The 16,292-nt window shown below is 47.1% G+C and overlaps 1 protein-coding gene across 3 annotated transcripts in view; it reads left to right on the top strand.

The window, feature by feature from the left end:
- Positions 1 to 16,292, top strand: part of akt1s1 (AKT1 substrate 1 (proline-rich)) — an 80,219-nt gene that overhangs the window by 1,909 nt on the left and 62,018 nt on the right. For all 3 annotated transcript variants that reach the window (XM_072492371.1, XM_072492370.1, XM_072492369.1), the window contains exons 2-4: positions 5,826 to 6,314; positions 10,091 to 10,174; positions 12,757 to 12,902. In XM_072492371.1, the coding sequence (XP_072348472.1) occupies positions 5,843 to 6,314; positions 10,091 to 10,174; positions 12,757 to 12,902 (702 nt within the window). In that variant the 5' untranslated portion in view covers positions 5,826 to 5,842. The remainder of the gene's footprint in view (positions 1 to 5,825; positions 6,315 to 10,090; positions 10,175 to 12,756; positions 12,903 to 16,292) is intronic.

The raw sequence follows: 16,292 nt of genomic DNA, 5'->3' as shown, positions 1-16,292 counted from the left end.
AAATGTAGCTGCAATTCGAAAGTATTTTATTGGTGTAAAGTGCTTTTGGAAGTCTTGAAAGGTGCAACGCAATTACATGTATTTTTCACATCCGAGTCATAACCTGTGATAATAAAAACCGAAAACGCTGGATAAACTCAGCAGGTCTGCCAGCATCTGTGGAGAGAGAAACAGAGATAAAGTTTTGAGTCTGTATACCTCTTCCTAAGCCATAGTTGTGCTCTCCTCTCAGACTTGAGCGCGTGATCTGCGCAGACACTTCAGTGCAGCCCTCTGTGGGTGTCCTTCACTGTAGGTGCTGTCTTTTTATCTGAGATGTTAAACTCTTGTCTGTCTGCCCATGAGGATGTAAAAGATCATCTTGTCCTATTAAAGCAAAACTCCTGGAACTGTCTTAAACTTCTATGAGTAAACAGAACTTGCATTTTTGTCATGCTTCAGGGCACCTTTATAGCTGGTAAAGCACTTTTGAAGTGTAGGCACTGTTGTAGGAAATGGGTCAGCCAATTTGTGCACAGCAAGCTCCCAGAAGCTGCAATATTCTACTGATCAGGTAGATCTGTTTTAGTAATGTTGGTTGAAGGATAAATAATGACCAAGCACTAGGAAGAATTCTCTTTTTCTGGAGAGTATTTGTATGATGATCTGCATCATATGGGCGGCATTGTAGCACAGTGGTTAGCACAGTTGCTTCACAGCGCCAGGGTCCCAGGTTCAATTGCCGGTTTGGGTCACTGTCTGCGTGGAGTCTGCACGTTCTCCTCGCTTCTGCGTGGATTTCCTCCCGGGTGCTCCGGTAACTTCATTGCAGTGTTCATGTAAGCCTACCTGTGACGCTAATGAAGATTATTATTATCCGCCTGAAAGTTCAGCCTTGGTTTAACATTTGCCTCAAAGACAGCGTCATCAACAGTGCAGCACTCCATTCGCTCTGTATTGCACAGGGTGTGTTAACCAATATTCCTGTCTTGAACATGTCACCCACTACGATCAGGTTAACACCTATGAATACAGCTTTGTTCTATATCATATTTGGAAGCATATGATGTTTTGGGTTGGTGAATTTTAAAAAATAAATAAAACCTCACCCAATAATTACTTCTGAATTGCGATTGAAAAGTGAATGTATCAACGTCTGTGAGAGTTATCCTTGCTTTCTAAGTAGTCATTTTGACTTACTCCCTTTCCCCCACCTCTGGCAAACAAACTATGCTGCCATTTTGCTCTGCAACTGGTGTTGACAGTTATAGGATGTTGATTCCAAAAGGACAATGAGTGCAAGTATTGAAGCAACGTTCTTCCTCTGTTCAAAATGTAGCGACCGCTGCTGTGCGCCCAACCTGTGGGCGGTATAACATTTGGGACCAGCTAATGGGGTAGGAACTGGAGGCTGATGTCCGAAACATGCGTGTGAGACTAATTTGGATATTCCTTCAAAGGCCCAACATTGGCATGATCGGCTGAACAACTGCTGCCTGTAAGGTTTGATGAATGTCCAAGCACTGATATGCTGATGGGGTTACATGATCCAGGACTGGAGGAGGCTTGTGCAAAACATAAGCAATCAATAAATAAGCAATCAAAATAACCGAGATCAGTTGAGCCAAATGGTCTGGTCTGTGCTGTAACAACTGACTTCTCACTTCAGCCTCCAGTTAGGGGGGCACTCAACAAAGCCAAGTGCTCAACTCTAGAGAGCTGACTGGTGGTGTTTTAACCTGATGATCGCACAGGCGTAATTCTGAATTGTGATCGAGTATATTCAAGACTGGGATCGATACATTTTGGGGAATTAAGGAGCACTTGGGGATGAAAAGTTACCAGGAAGCTGGCTTGGCATTTCTTTTTTTAAAAACAGTATTTCGGCAGGAGATCCTGGAGAGTAGACCTCACCAATGATGAGCTAATGAAGGGTGGGATGGAATATGCTGGAGACGAGAGGTGTTTGATATGTTGGTTAGGAAGACGCACTGGCATTTATACGTCGCCTTTTACATCTGCAGGATGTCGCAATATGTTTCACAGCCAATAAGGTGCTATTTTGAAGTAATAATCTTTATCTTTATTATTGTCACAAGTAGGCTTACATTAACACTGCAATGAAGTTACTGTGAAAATCCCCCAGTCGCCACATTCCAGCGCCTGTTCGGGTACACAAAGTGAGAGTTCGGAGTGTTCAATTCACCTAACAAGCATGTCTTTCGGGACTTGTGGGACCCGGAGGAAACTCACGCAGACACTGCAGACTCCACACACCCGAGCCGGGAATCGAACCTGGGACCCTGGCTCTGTGAAGCAACAGTGCTAACCACTGTGCTACTGTGCCATCCGTGTAGTCACGGTTGTAATATGAGCTGGTTTAGCTCAGTTGACCTGACAGCTAGTGTGTGATGCAGAGCGCGGCCAGCAGCGCGGGTTCAATTCCCATACCGGCTGTGGTTATTCATGAAGGCCCCGCCTTCTCAACCTTGCCCCTCCAAGTGTGGTGATTCTCAAAGGGGAAAGCAACCAATGATTATCTGGGACTATGGTGACTTTGCATTTTTTTTTAACATAAGATACATTTTTATTTTTCGTTCATGGGACGTGGGTGTTGCAGACTGTGCCAGCATTTATTGCCCATCCCTAATTACCCTTGAGGCAATTGAGAGTCAACCACATTGCATTAGCCAATTGTGCACAGCAAGATTCCACAAGCAACAAAGTAATAATGACTAGGCCAAATATTGGCCAGGGAGTGGCACGTGTGGTGCACTGGTTAGCACTGCGCCGAGGATCCGGGTTTGATCCTGGACCCGGGACACTGTCCGTGTGGCGTTTGCACATTCTCCCCGTGTCTGCGTGGTTCTCACCCCCACAACCCAAAAAGATAAACCGGGTAGGTGGATTGGCCATGCTAAATTGCCCCTTAATTGGGAATAAAAGGAATTGGGTATTCTAAACTTATTTAACAAAAAATAATTGTGATGTATGGTCTCATCTGAAACACAGCAGCTTTGAAAGTGTAGCACACCCTCTGTACTGCATGGGCCTTGAGCCCATAACCTTTTGACTCTGGCAACACCAACAGAGCCATAGCCGACACATCAACAGGAAAGGAGAATGCTGTGAACTGGCTTTCGAAATGGCCACATAGTGTGGCAAAGGTAACCGCTGCCACCCTACATCTCAGGAAATCCCTTCCTAAATCCCTGGTTGACGAGGTGCCATCGAATCCAGCTCGCAATCCTTTGAGCTTTACAATCCTTTTTTGTAACCTCCACAACCCTCAGCAGAGGCCAAAACATTGTCTGTTTTCAAGAAAGTGTTAGATGCACCTCAGTGAGCTAATGGGGGGGGGGGGGAGAGCGGGAACAGGTTACTGAGTTAGATGATCAGCCATGATCATGATGAATGGCGGAGCGGGTTCGAGGGGCCGAATGACCGACTCTTACTTTCTATGTTTGTTTGTAGAGCGCTGTGGTGTCCATAAAAGGGTGGGCTCTGGTCGTGTTAGATGATGGGGCACTTAAAACAATTGATCATTGGTCAGGAGGCATTTGTGTGTCACTGGTGGCTCAGTGGGTCGCACTGTCGCCTCTTAAGTCAGAAGGAGAAATTTCTTCAGCCAGAGAGTGGTGGGTCTGTGGAATTCATTGCCACAGAGGGCGGTGGAGGCCGGGACGTTGAGTGTCTTTAAGACAGAAGTTGATAAATTCTTGATTTGTCGAGAAATTAAGAGCTATGGAAAGAGAGCGGGTAAATGGAGTTGAAATCAGCCATGATTGAATGGTGGAGTGGACTCGATGGGCCGAATGGCCTTACTTCCGCTCCTGTGTCTTATGGCCTTATGGTCTTAAGGTTGCGGATTCAAGATCCACTCTAGTGACTTGCGCACACGTTGCAAGTTAACCGTCTCAGTGCTGCAGTGTTCCAGGGCGCAGTCTTTTGAAGAGACTAAAACAGAAACTCTGCCCGCCTTCTCGAGTTGACACGCAAGTGTGGTAAACCACTGTGTTCTTATATTAAGGGTTGTACGGTAGAACCTGCACTACAGGTTCACCTGGGCCCCTGCATGCTAGCTCCACCCAGGAGCCGGGTTATAAATATGTGTGGCCTCCAGCTCGCAGCCATTTCGTCAGCTGCTGTGGGAGGCCACACGTCTGATACTAATAAAGCCTCAGTTTGGATTCAACTTCGTCTCCAGTCAAATTGATCGTGCCTCAGCAAGTTGATGCTGTATTATCCCGAGCAGAGCAGGAGTGTTCCCCCATTGTCCTGACCAATGTTATCTCTCAACCACCGTCGCTTGAAAACCAAACTATCTGGTCATTATCACGTTGCTGTTTGTGGGAGTTTAGAAAGAGTGATTGCAAGTCATTGGCTGGTCAAGCGTTTTGGGACGTTTTGTGTTGGTAAAACGCGCTGTAGAACTGGGCGGTTGTCTTTTTCTTTCACTCTTCCAGATTGTTCATCAATGGCTAATCCTGGAAAAAAAACCAAAGTCGGCAGCTCCCAAATCTCCCACAGCCTTCAAATTGCAGTGTCTGATCCCCTGGCCTGCTGTAACTTGATCCCACTGGCTGACTTAGAAGCTTGTTCTTGCATTTGTGCAAGTAATCTTTTGTTCAAGGAGTGTGTGTTTTTTAAAAATGGCATCAGTGTTGAATTGAATCATTTCTCTCCGCTATTAAAACTGCTGCTCGCAGCTTGTGTGATGTTAATTCGAAGCTAACTTGTTTTACTGTGTGAAAGGATCTTGAAATTGTACCTGACCTGTTGCAAAGTGGTCTGCACGAGGTGCCATAGCAGCTACTAGCACCCTCTCCTGCTTTGTCTCGTGACCTGCGCATCTTGCAATTTCTCCTAGCCCCCACCAGTCACTGACCTTCTACTTGGCTCCAGCTGCTACACCCCCTCTTCTACAGTATATAATCCATCACGCTTCTCCCGCTCTTTAACTCTGAAGAAGAGTCATACAGACTACAAACATGAACTCCATTTTCTCTCTCTCCTTCGATGCTTCCAGAACAGAGTTTCTCCAGCGTTTTCTATTTTCGTGCTGTTGAAAGTGCTTCCACAATAACAATCTTTATGAAAGACAATAATCTTTATTATTGTCACAAGTAGGCTTACATTAGCACTGCAATGAAGTTACTGTGAAAAGCCCCTAGTCGCCACATTCCGGCGCCTGTTCGGGTACACGGAATGTCCAATCCACCTAACAAGCACGTTTTCTGGGACTTGTGGGAGGAAACCGGAGCACCCGGAGGAAACTCACGCAGACACGGGGAGAACGTGCAGACTCCGCACAGACAGTGACCCAAGCCGGGAATCGAACCTGGGACCCTGGAGCTGTGAAGCAACTGTGCTAACCACTGTGCTAACCACTGTGCTGCCGTGCCGCCCATGTTAAGTACAAATATCTGGGTGTGGCTCTGTTTTAGGGTTGCCAGGGGTGGTATTTTTGCCCTTTGGTTACTGATTGTCCAACTGGAAGCCATTTTCTCCTTGTTTACTCGATGGTCTATCTAACAATTTTCCCCTTGGTCCTCATCACAAACCCAGCTTCTCTAGTCTGCCTATACAAGTGGAAATTCCAACCTGAGGTACCGTTCCAGTAAAACTCATCTACACCCTCTGCGAGGCTTTCGACATCCTTCCTTGCAGTGCCCTGAATCAGGAACGCTCTACTCCAGCTCAGGCCCGACCATAGAACGTTTTCTTTCTAAAACCGACATGGCTGGCTGAATGACTCCTCTTGTGCTGTAGCAATCTTTTTGATTCTGGTGACGTGTGCCAACTTTGACTTGTCTTCCAATTCCACCCCCCCTCCCCCCTCACAGGCAGCTACACGTCCAGAATGATGACTGACATGGTTGACAACCACCAAGAGAGCTGGGATTCTCTCGTCTGCGCCGTGGAGAAGTATCGCAAACAGACGGGCAACGATGTCGTCCTCCTCACGGCCTACCGGCCCAAGCTGCAGTCGAACCTCGCCTACGCAGTCCACGGGATGGGGGCCCTCTCGGACGCCACCAAGCAATACCTGGATGACATTGCGGTTTTCCACAAGACTTCGGCCTACGCCAGCTGCGTGATCCCAGTGCGTGGGGGTGGGAAGCCTGCAGGGCAGGCTGCAGATGCTCCTGAGGACGCCTTCTCCAAGAGCTACCCGTCCATCTACGGCAAGGGTGGCTTTACAGCTGCCGATTGGAGCCCGATGGAACCAGAACCTGCGACAGAATGTGGCCCTGACGAGACGGAAACCGATGAGAGGACAGCATCTGAAACAGAGAGAGAAGTGGACAGATGTAGCTTAAACGATCCTTCAGGTAAAGGGAGGGGAGAGTGCTGTTAATGTTTAGCACTGTATAATTGCCTCTAATTCCCCCTTTCAGCAGTGATGAACCTTTGGCACCAGAACGTAGACAATAACAGCAGCTTGCATTGGTATCGCACTTTTTAACATAGTCAAATGTTCTAAGACACTTCTCAGGAGTCTTATCAAACAAAATTTGACACTCTTAAGACACACAAGGTGATGTTAAGGCAGATGTTGATTTTAGTGGTAGCTTATAGGGAGCGTATTAGAGAAGGAGAGAGAGGGAGATTTATGGGGGAATTGCAGAGCTTTGGGCTGGGACAACCGATGAGGCAACTGTCAGCGGTGGAGCAATGAAAATCGGGGTGTGCCAAAAGCCGGAACTGGGGCTGTGCAGAAAGAGTTGTGGAGCTGGAGGATGTTATTAGGATAGAAGTGGGTCAAGGCTTTAATCTCTGGAATTCATTCCCTCCCTGGAACCTCTCTGCTCCCCTCTTTTATGACACTCTTTAAAACCTACCTTTTTGACCACCTTCGGGTGTTTTACTGCACCATGTAAATAGTTTTCCCTTCGGAAAGAGACACCTCAAGAGGTATGCAATATACTTGAGAGGATGGCAAAAGTAAGCCCACAGCCGGCTCTGAGTCACTGTCTGTATGGAGTTTGCCCATTCTCCCCGTGTTCGCGTGGGTTTCGCCCCCACAACTCAAAAGATGTGCATGCTAGGATTCATAGAATTATAGAATTTACAGTGCAGAAGGAGGCCATTCGGCCCATCGAGTCAGCACCGGCTCTTGGAAAGAGCACCCTACCCAAGGTCAACACCTCCACCCTATCCCCATACCCCAGTAACCCCACCCAACACCAAGGGTAATTTTGGACACTTTAACGGCAATTTATCATGGCCAATCCACCTAACCTGCACATCTTTGGACTGTGGGAGGAAACCGGAGCACCCGGAGGAAACCCACGCACACACTGGGAGGATGTGCAGTCTCCGCACAGACAGTGACCCAAGCCGGAATCGAACCTGGGACCCTGGAGCTGTGAAGCAATTGTGCTATCCACAATGTTACCGTGCTGCCCACGGTGGATTGGCCACGCTGAATTGTCCCTTAATTGGAAAAATGAATTGGGCACTCTAAATTTATTTTTTAAAAAGTAAGCCCACAGTACTTCTTTGCAAGCCTACTTGTGACAATAATAAAGATTATTATTATGTTGAGTTAAATCAAGACTGTTGGGAGGGAAAGGGCAATAGATCAACGTAATAAAAGCTTAAATTTACAATGATATTGAGAAAAAAATATTTTGCACAATGAGATTCCCATATGGAATGATCTTCAGACTTAACTAGAGGTGAAAAACCTGGAATCATTTCAAGAAACAATTGGAAGTAGTGAGGAGGGCAATGTAGGGTCTTTCTGGATCGTACCATTAAGATGGACGGAATGGGTTTCCTAGTATGTAATTGTGTTGCGATTCTGTTTTTTGTTCCATGTTGGAACATAAGATGCTGGTGGAATGTGAATCATTGGCTTTACATCACCTGTCCCGCTGTGCCTTTGCAGAACTGCTGGAACCGGACAGAAAGAGGCCATTTGGCCCATCATTCTGCGCCGGCTCTTTGTTTTTAAAAAATAAATTTAGAGTACCCAATTATTTTCCAATTCAGGGGCAATTTAGCGTGGCCAATCCATCTAGCCTGCACATCTTTGGGTTGTGGGGGTGAAACCCACGCAAATATAGGAGAATGTGCAAACTCCACACGGACAGTGACCCAGAGCCGGGATCGAACCTGGGACCTCGGCGCCGTGAGGCTCGTTGCTCCGATTTGCCATCTCTTTCCTCCTATCCTTTGCAGTTTTTTCACCTTCAGTTTAACAACCTCGACCATTTTATTTTTTGGGAACACATGCAGGCCATTTAGCCCATCTGCAATTCAATACGATCGTGGCTGATTGGACGCTGATACACCCACTTTCCGTTATTGTTGACCAGACGTCTATCTGCTTTACACATACTCAATGGCTGAGCTTCCATAGTCTTCTGGGGTCTTTTTGATGCAGCGCTAAGTGCTGCGGAGTGGACGTTCCCCGCAGTAAACCTGTCGATCGCTGTGTGGATGGGGATTCGATCCTGGTTCCCATTCAGAAAATTAACTCCCCACCATCCTCCAAGAAGGGAAATGGTGCCGTGCTATTGAATGTGAACATACACTAGACCTGTCAGCACTGTAACATATCCACGGAGACAGCCTGTCCACTTTATTTCCAGTCTTGCAGAAAGCTGCCTGGATCCCTGTCTATAATGAATTTGATTGCCCTAGTGAGAGACATGATGTAAGCTGCATAACACGGGATCATCTTTCACAAGACGATGCAGAGTTCCTAATCGGGAACAAGCTACTTCAGCTTGCATACCATTGCGCTGGCACAACTGGGTCATATTTACAGTCGGGCACTTTATCTGGTTAAACGTGACATGACATGACCTCCATACACCTCCCATCCCCCGGTCCCCTTCACGATTACGTCCCAAGAACTAAGCTTTCAGGCAGTTCTTGGGACGTAAGCACGGTAGCATTGTGGATAGCACAATTGCTTCACAGCTCCAGGGTCCCAGGTTCGATTCTGGCTTGGGTCACTGTCTGTGCGGAGTCTGCACGTTCTCCCCGTCTGTGCGTGGGTTTCCTCCGGGTGCTCCGGTTTCCTCCCACAGTCCAAAGATGTGCAGGTTAGGTGGATTGGCCATGATAAATTGCCCTTGGTGTCCAAAATTGCCCTTAGTGTTGGGTGGGGTTACTGGGTTATGGGGATAGGGTGGAGGTGTTGACCTTGGGTAGGGTGCTCTTTCCAAGAGCCGGTGCAGACTCGATGGGCCGAATGGCCTCCTTTTGCACTGTAAATTCTATGATAATCTATGATAAGAAAAAAAGGGCACAGATTTCTGCTAATTGGCAAAAAATACAATGGAGACACGAGGAGCATTCTACACCACGCGTGATTGGGATCTGGCTAAGAGTGTGGCGGAGGCAGGTTCAATCGAGGCACTGAATCGGTGACTGTCTGCGTGGAGTTTGCACGTCCTCCCCGTGTCTGTGTGGGCTTCCTCCAGTTGCTCCGGTTTCCTCCCACAGTCCAGAGATGTAGGGTTTAGGTGGATTGGCTGTGCTAAGTTGCCCCTTCGTGTCCAAAGATTAGGTAGGGTTATAGGGATAGAGTAGAGGCATGGGCCTAAGTAGGGTGCTCTTTCCAAGGGGCTGCTAGGCCTCCTCCTGCACTGTAGGGATGCGCAAGGATATGGGGCAGAAAGTAGGGAGTGGTACTCGGTAAATTATTCCTTCGGAGAGCCAGTTCAGAGATGACTGGCCGAATGGCGGCCTCCTGTGCTTTACCCATTCTGCAATTAACTCAACTTCTCTGCTTTTCAATTCTATCTCTCTAGAAATAAACAGCATTGCTTTGTTTGCTTTTCATATGGCCTTACTGATCTCTATCCCCACATTTCAGTGATTGTGTCTGTACCCCTGGTCCCTCTGGTGTGCCACCCCACTTAGTATCTTACTTCACAAGGAGCCTGTGGCCTCTTCATTCTTCCTGACCACATTACGTGTTTATCTCTATTACTTGACTGCATTTGCAAATTACTGGTCCAATCTGCAGGTTTATTAATGTCTTCCATTTATTTTGTTGCATTCCTCTTCCTAACCGCACCCCCCCAAATTACCCAAGCCTTGACAATGAAGGGTTAATGTCAATTTCTCTTCCTTTGCCCACTTCTAGCCATGTTCATAATGGACGAGGAATCGACCAGTCAGGACTGTGAGCCCTTCTTTGAGTCTGACCTAGATGGAGAAAGCACAGATGGTAAGTACACGGGGTCTGGATCGCTGCCCTATAGAGGCTGCATAGATGGAAAGAAATTGGAACTTATTCTGAGCGACAGTTTATGACAAAGTGCTACTTTCATCGGGTCAACACAAATCTCTTGCATACTGAAGTGGGAGGGCAAACAGATATCTTAGTAAACATTGGTACCAACGATATACAGAAAAATAACTCAGGTCCTGCAAGCAGAATTTAGGCAACTAGAAGTAGATTTGAAAAAAAAGATGCAGAAGGTAGTAATCTCTGGATTACTTTCGTTGCCAATCAGTATAGAAATAGGAAGTTGGCCCATATTGCTAACTTGCTGTTGTCTCTCAATTTGGCTCTGTTTAATTACATTTGCTGAAGAGTCGCCAGGTATCCTTTGACACCGCCACAAGGTTTAAAAACCGAATACTGATCAAAGACTCGATACACCAGTTAGTAAGTTCAAAAGTAATGCTCATTTATTTACACAGTTAAATCTACTCATGCATAAAACTCTACAAGCTAACTATCACTATTACTAAAGCCTATACTTAGATTCGGGTGCCCACTCAGTCGGAAGAACAATTGCCATTGCTCGGTTCTGAGGCTGCTGGGTTGAGCTGTTTACAGGGTAGCAACTAGGAGCGTCTATCTCGTCGCGTGCGTTGACTTGGAACTTACTTGGGCTGGCGTAGCTGCTAGGCAGGTCTCTCCTCGCTGAGAGCCAAGGCCAAAGAAGAAAGATTCTCTCTTGGGGAATACTTTTTATACCCGAAAGGGCTTCGCGCGCTTTTGGGCGGGCCTTGTACTTGGCCTCTCAAAATTGGGCCTTTCCCAATCATTCTTATCGATCTTCCTCCAATAGAGGGGTGGGTTCTCTGGTTGCTGGGCGTGTCCTAGGTGGCCGTTGGTTTGCTTTGTTTGAGTCTCCTCTGGTGCCGGGGTGTCTGCCTTAACACTGTTTATCTAAATGTTTCCCTTTTGTCCCCGGAGATGACTCATTAGTATGTAGATGGCTTAGCAGTACCGGTTCTGTCTGAGAGCCACTGCTCTAATCAACAGACAGACCTTGCATCTGTTTGCTTTTCAGTATTGTCTAATTTTCCCTGCATTCTTTGCAAGTGTCCATTTTGTAATCGGGACGTGGCCATCCCAGATGGCTACACCCAGATGATTGAGTGGCTGGAGAGACAGTGTAAGAGGGAGGACTTTAGATTTCTAGGACATTGGGACTGTTTTTGGGGGCGGTGGGACCTATAGAAGGCGGATGGATTGCACCTGAACTGAAATGGGACCAGCGTCCTTGCAGGGAGGTTTGCTACTGCTGTTGGGGATGGTTTAAACTAACCTGGCAGGGAGCTGGGATCCTGATAGAAGGTTCAGCAAAGTTAGAAGAGCATCAAGTGAGTCAGGAACGCATAACATTTCAAGATTAAATCACAAGGGAGCTTGGCAAGATTGGATGGTATCTATTTTAATGCAAGGAGTCTGACTAATGAGGCTGATGAGTTGAGGGCACGAATTAAAACATGGGGGAAAATTGGCATTTATGTCACTGAGACATGGTTAAGAGAGGAGCAGTATTGGCAGCTCTATTTCAGGATACAGGATCTTCAAGCGAGACCGTGAAGAAGGTAAAAGAGGAGGGCGTGTTGCATATTTGATCGGGAAATCAATTAGCAGTGAGGAGTGATGACAACTTATTAGGCTCTTCCAATGAAGCCATATGGGTTGAATTTAAAAATCGAAAAGGAGCAATCACATTGCTGGGGACACAGCCTCAGAATAATGGAAAGGCTAGGCTATTTAAGATGAAGGGGAATATGAGGGAAGTAAATCTTACGAAATGTCTAACCCAGGGGACTGTGGAAGCTCAATCACTGAGCATGTTCAAAACCAAAATCGATATATTCTGGATACTAATGACATTAAGGGCTACTGCTATAGTGGGAGTGGAAATGAGGTAGATAATGAGGTTAGGTGGATTGGCCATGCTAAATGCCCTTATTGTCCAAACAGATTAGGAAGGGTTATTGGGTTAAGGGAATAGGGTGGAAATGGGGGCTTAAGTGGGTTGGTGCAGACTCGCTGGGCCAAATGGCCTCCTTCTGCACTGTATGTATGCCCTGAGGCATTAATCCATAATCAGCCATGATCTGTTTGAATGGCAGAGCAGGCTTGATGGGCCGAATGGCCTACTCTTGCTCCTATGGAGAGATGGGATAGCAGAGGGGCTGTTTGAGCTTCAGCTTTTTAAATGAAAAGCACCTATCTTTTTACTGGATTATTTGGAGCAGAAATCAGACCTCCAGGTCTGTCAGTTTGGACATGCCCACTTTTATTTTTATACGAAGAAGCAAGGATTTTAATGGGCAGGTTAGCTGTTAACACTCAGTGGGAGCTTCACAGCAGCTATTGCTGCCTCAGAGCACGGACTCCCCAATTATATCTCACCACCCCACTGGGGGTCACGGCCAACAGTTTGAGAAGCCTCGGTTATTGTGTTAAGAATGAATTCCAGCTTTGCAATTGTCCATTGTGAATTGGATGTGGCTGACGGGTTTTTGCTTTTTGTCTTCATCTGTGCTCTACAGATGGAAGTTTGAGTGAGGAGCTTCCTGTTCGTCCATCCCAAGCAAAGTACCACCAATATGCCAAGTCGCTACCTGTGTCAGTCCCCATTTGGGGATTCAAGGACCTGAAACCAAAGAAGCTTGCTGATGGGGATTATGAAGAACGGGTAAGGTGCATTCTCTCCAGTTATCATTGTGCCCTCTGAGCGCACTAGTGTAATTGGTATGTGGCTGTACGAGTAACCCAGAGGTCGAGAGTTCAGATCCCACCACGGGAGTTGGAAGAATTCTATTCATTTTTTTTAAACCGAGATTTTACCCAGTCAGATCCTGTGTGTGTCCAATTCCACACCGTGTGACTGACTCTTGACTCCTTCCTGAAGTGGTCCAGCAAGCCCCTGTGTCGTGTCAAACTAGGGTTGGGCAATAAATGCCAGCCTTGCCACTGACGCCCATGCCCCAGGAGTGGGTAGGGAAGTTCCTCTGCTCCCCGTTCCCCTTCAAAGATGACACAAAATCGTCCTGAGTGGAAGTGGCTGTACCTTGGGCTCCAGTTCAACCGCGTAATTTTCCCAATCAACATACTTCTGGAGTGCCCCCAGCTGAGCTGCTGCTTCGTTCAGCCAAGCCTGCCAGTCGGGTCAAAGCTGTGGCGCTGACCTTGCAGATTTATAATGGGCTCTGGCCACTCCCACAAAATTGTACACCCCCCACGTCGAGACGTCATCTTCAGCCATCTGCAAAGTGGTTATCGGTTTTGCATATAACCCACCGACTGCTTGAGCTGAGGTTTGGCGCTGCGAATATCCCCGAACGCTGCTCTGCGCAATTCCCCTGGCAACCATTAGAATACCATATCCAAAATGGTTATAGTCACAGGTGACAGTAGTGTCATCCTCCTCCCTTACAATAATAATTCTTGCATTTCCACGGTGTCTTTTAATCTGGTAAAATGTCCCTGGGTGCTTGGCAAGAATGATTATTGGGCAACATTTGGCACCGAGTCACTCAAGGTATTAGGACATGCGACCCAAAAGCTCGGTCGAAGAGGGAGGTTACAAGGATCACCTTGGAGAAAGGGAGCGAGCGAGAAGTTATAGGTTCAGGGAGGGAGATTTGCAGCATAGGACCTTGGCAAGACGGCCGCCATTGGTGGAGTGTTGCGAGTCCAGGACAGTAATCCTCTTCCTTTCTTCACTTGACTCGAGGTGCCGCTTTGGGGATTTACAGGGGTGTTCTTCAGAATAGATTTGCCCCTTCCCAAGTGTTGCAGGGGCAATTGGAAAGGCCAATGGGATTCTGGCCTTTGTTGCAAGGTGATTGGAGTGTGAGACTAAAGCTGCCCTGCCACCCGTTGTACAGGGTTTGGTGAGACCACACCTGGAATTCTATGCGTCGTTTTGGTTTCCATATTTATTTAAGAAAGGATATACTTGCATTGGAGGCGGTACAAGGAAGGTTCACGAAATTGGTCCCTGGCTGGATGGGATTGTCCTGTGATGAGAGGCTGAGTAAATTGGGCTCCTATTCTCTGGCGTTTAGAACATGAGAGGTGATCTCCTTCAAACCTACAAGATTCTGAAGAGCTTTGATAGGGTGGACGCGGAGAGGCGGCTTCCGCTGGTGAGGGAATCCAAAACACAGGGGAATGGCCTCCGGATTAGGGGCCGATCATTTACATCTGAGATGAGGAGAAACTCCTTTCCTGAAAGGGTTGTGAATCTTTGGAATTCTCTGTCTCGGAGCGTTGTGGATGCTCCATCGTTGACTAGATTCAAGGCTGGGACGGCCTGATTTTTGATGTCAAAGGGATATGGGGAAGGGGACAGGACAGTGGAGGCGAAGCCCAAAATCTGCCATGATCGTATCGAATGGTGGAGCACTCTCACTGGATGATCTAATCCTACTAATATCTCTTGTGTGTTTTTAAATCTCGGCCTCTAAATGTTTTTTTTTACTAAACTAGTTCCTCAATTCCCTCATTAGGTAAAATCTTACACCTTTTTACAGGGGACCTTTTTGCCAATTTGAGATTGATTATTCCATGTGTCGATTCAGATGCGGGTCTGAGAAGGTACAAGGGTAGAATGCGAGTTGAAGGGGGGAGGAAGGGGATGGTTGTTGAATTTGGCTCAATAATTTCACTAATGACTCTGACGTTCTACAATCGAGGCATTGCTGACAATTCTGCACTCTGTAGCAAAAATGCATGTCTTATAGAGCCACGGCTGGAGTTAAGATACCAATCAACCATGAACAAATTGGAAATCCAGAACTGGCTAAGGGGACCAAATGACTTCCTCCTGTTCCAGTTTTTTTAAAAAGAATAATTTTCATCCCAAGTTCTGGCGAGTGTTTCCATGGAAAGAAATTCTTGCGATTTTTATTTTTATTTAGAACTCCGGTCTCAATCCCTAGCTCGCACCTGTGAGGTGACATCGGGGTTTTTGACTATTTTTGCATTAGGTAGTTATAAAATTGTCAAGTGTTGGTTAGAGCAGGAACTGTGGGATGCGTCTGAAATTTCAGACCCAAGTCTTACTGAGTGACGTTGGCCAGAGGGTTCCAAACGCAAACCCAGTGTGTCCAGAGTTACCTTTCCTCAGCTGGGGTGGCGATAGGGATACAGATTCAATTCCTGAGCTCAAGGTTGTGATTATCTAGTGGCCCCTGCTGGAAATTCTGGACTTTGCGTTGGAGGTGGTTCCGAGGAGGTAAACTCAATCAATTCCATGAATGAGCGGGTTGTTTTGTGAGGAAAGGTTGGACAGATTGGGCTTGTTCCCGCTGGGAGTTTAGGTAGGAGAGCGAGGGATGACTTGATTGAAGTCTGTGAGATCCTGAACAGTCTCAACCAGGTGGATGTGGAAAGGGTGCATTTCCTCTTGTGGGTGAGTCCAGATTTGGGGGGGGGGGGGCGGGGTGGGGGGGGTTTAAAATTAAGGGTCACCCTTTTAGGACCGAGATGAGGAGAAACTCTTTCTCTGGGGGTTGTGCGATTTTGGAGCTCTCTGCTCAAGAAGATGGGGGTCACTGAATATTTTTAAGCTGGAGGTAGATAGATTTGTGTTGGGCGAGGGGATCAAAGGTTATTGGGGTGGATGGAAATGTGGAATTTGAAACACAAATCAATCTTCAGATCCCTGCACTCTTACAAATCTGGCCTCTTTCGCATCCCTATCTTCCAACACTCCACCATTGGCGGCTGCGCCTTCAGCAACCTTTGGCCGTAAGCTCTGGAGTTTCCTCCATTTGAACCTTTCCGTCGAAGATGCTCCTGAAAACCTGTCTCTGACCAAGCTTTTGGTCACGGGTCCTAATATTTCCCTGAACGGTATTTGGTAATGATCCTGTGAAGCATCCGGGGCACCTTTGCTCAGTTAAAACTACTGTACCGCATCTTCATAAATTGTTCCTGTTCCCTCTGCCTCTTGCGCACCCCACGTAAGCCTTTCCATTGAGCAGTGCGAGGGGAGACTTGAGCTGGCCTCTACTGCAGCAAAGAGCTGGAAATCTGAAATAAAACCACAGGGAAAGTGTCCAGGAGCCGCTTTGCG

Source organism: Scyliorhinus torazame, chromosome 29 (genome assembly GCF_047496885.1).
Source record: "Scyliorhinus torazame isolate Kashiwa2021f chromosome 29, sScyTor2.1, whole genome shotgun sequence".
In the NCBI taxonomy this organism is placed as follows: Eukaryota; Metazoa; Chordata; class Chondrichthyes; order Carcharhiniformes; family Scyliorhinidae; genus Scyliorhinus; species Scyliorhinus torazame.
Note: the sequence above shows the minus strand (reverse complement) of the source record. Positions and strands in the feature narration are given on the sequence as shown.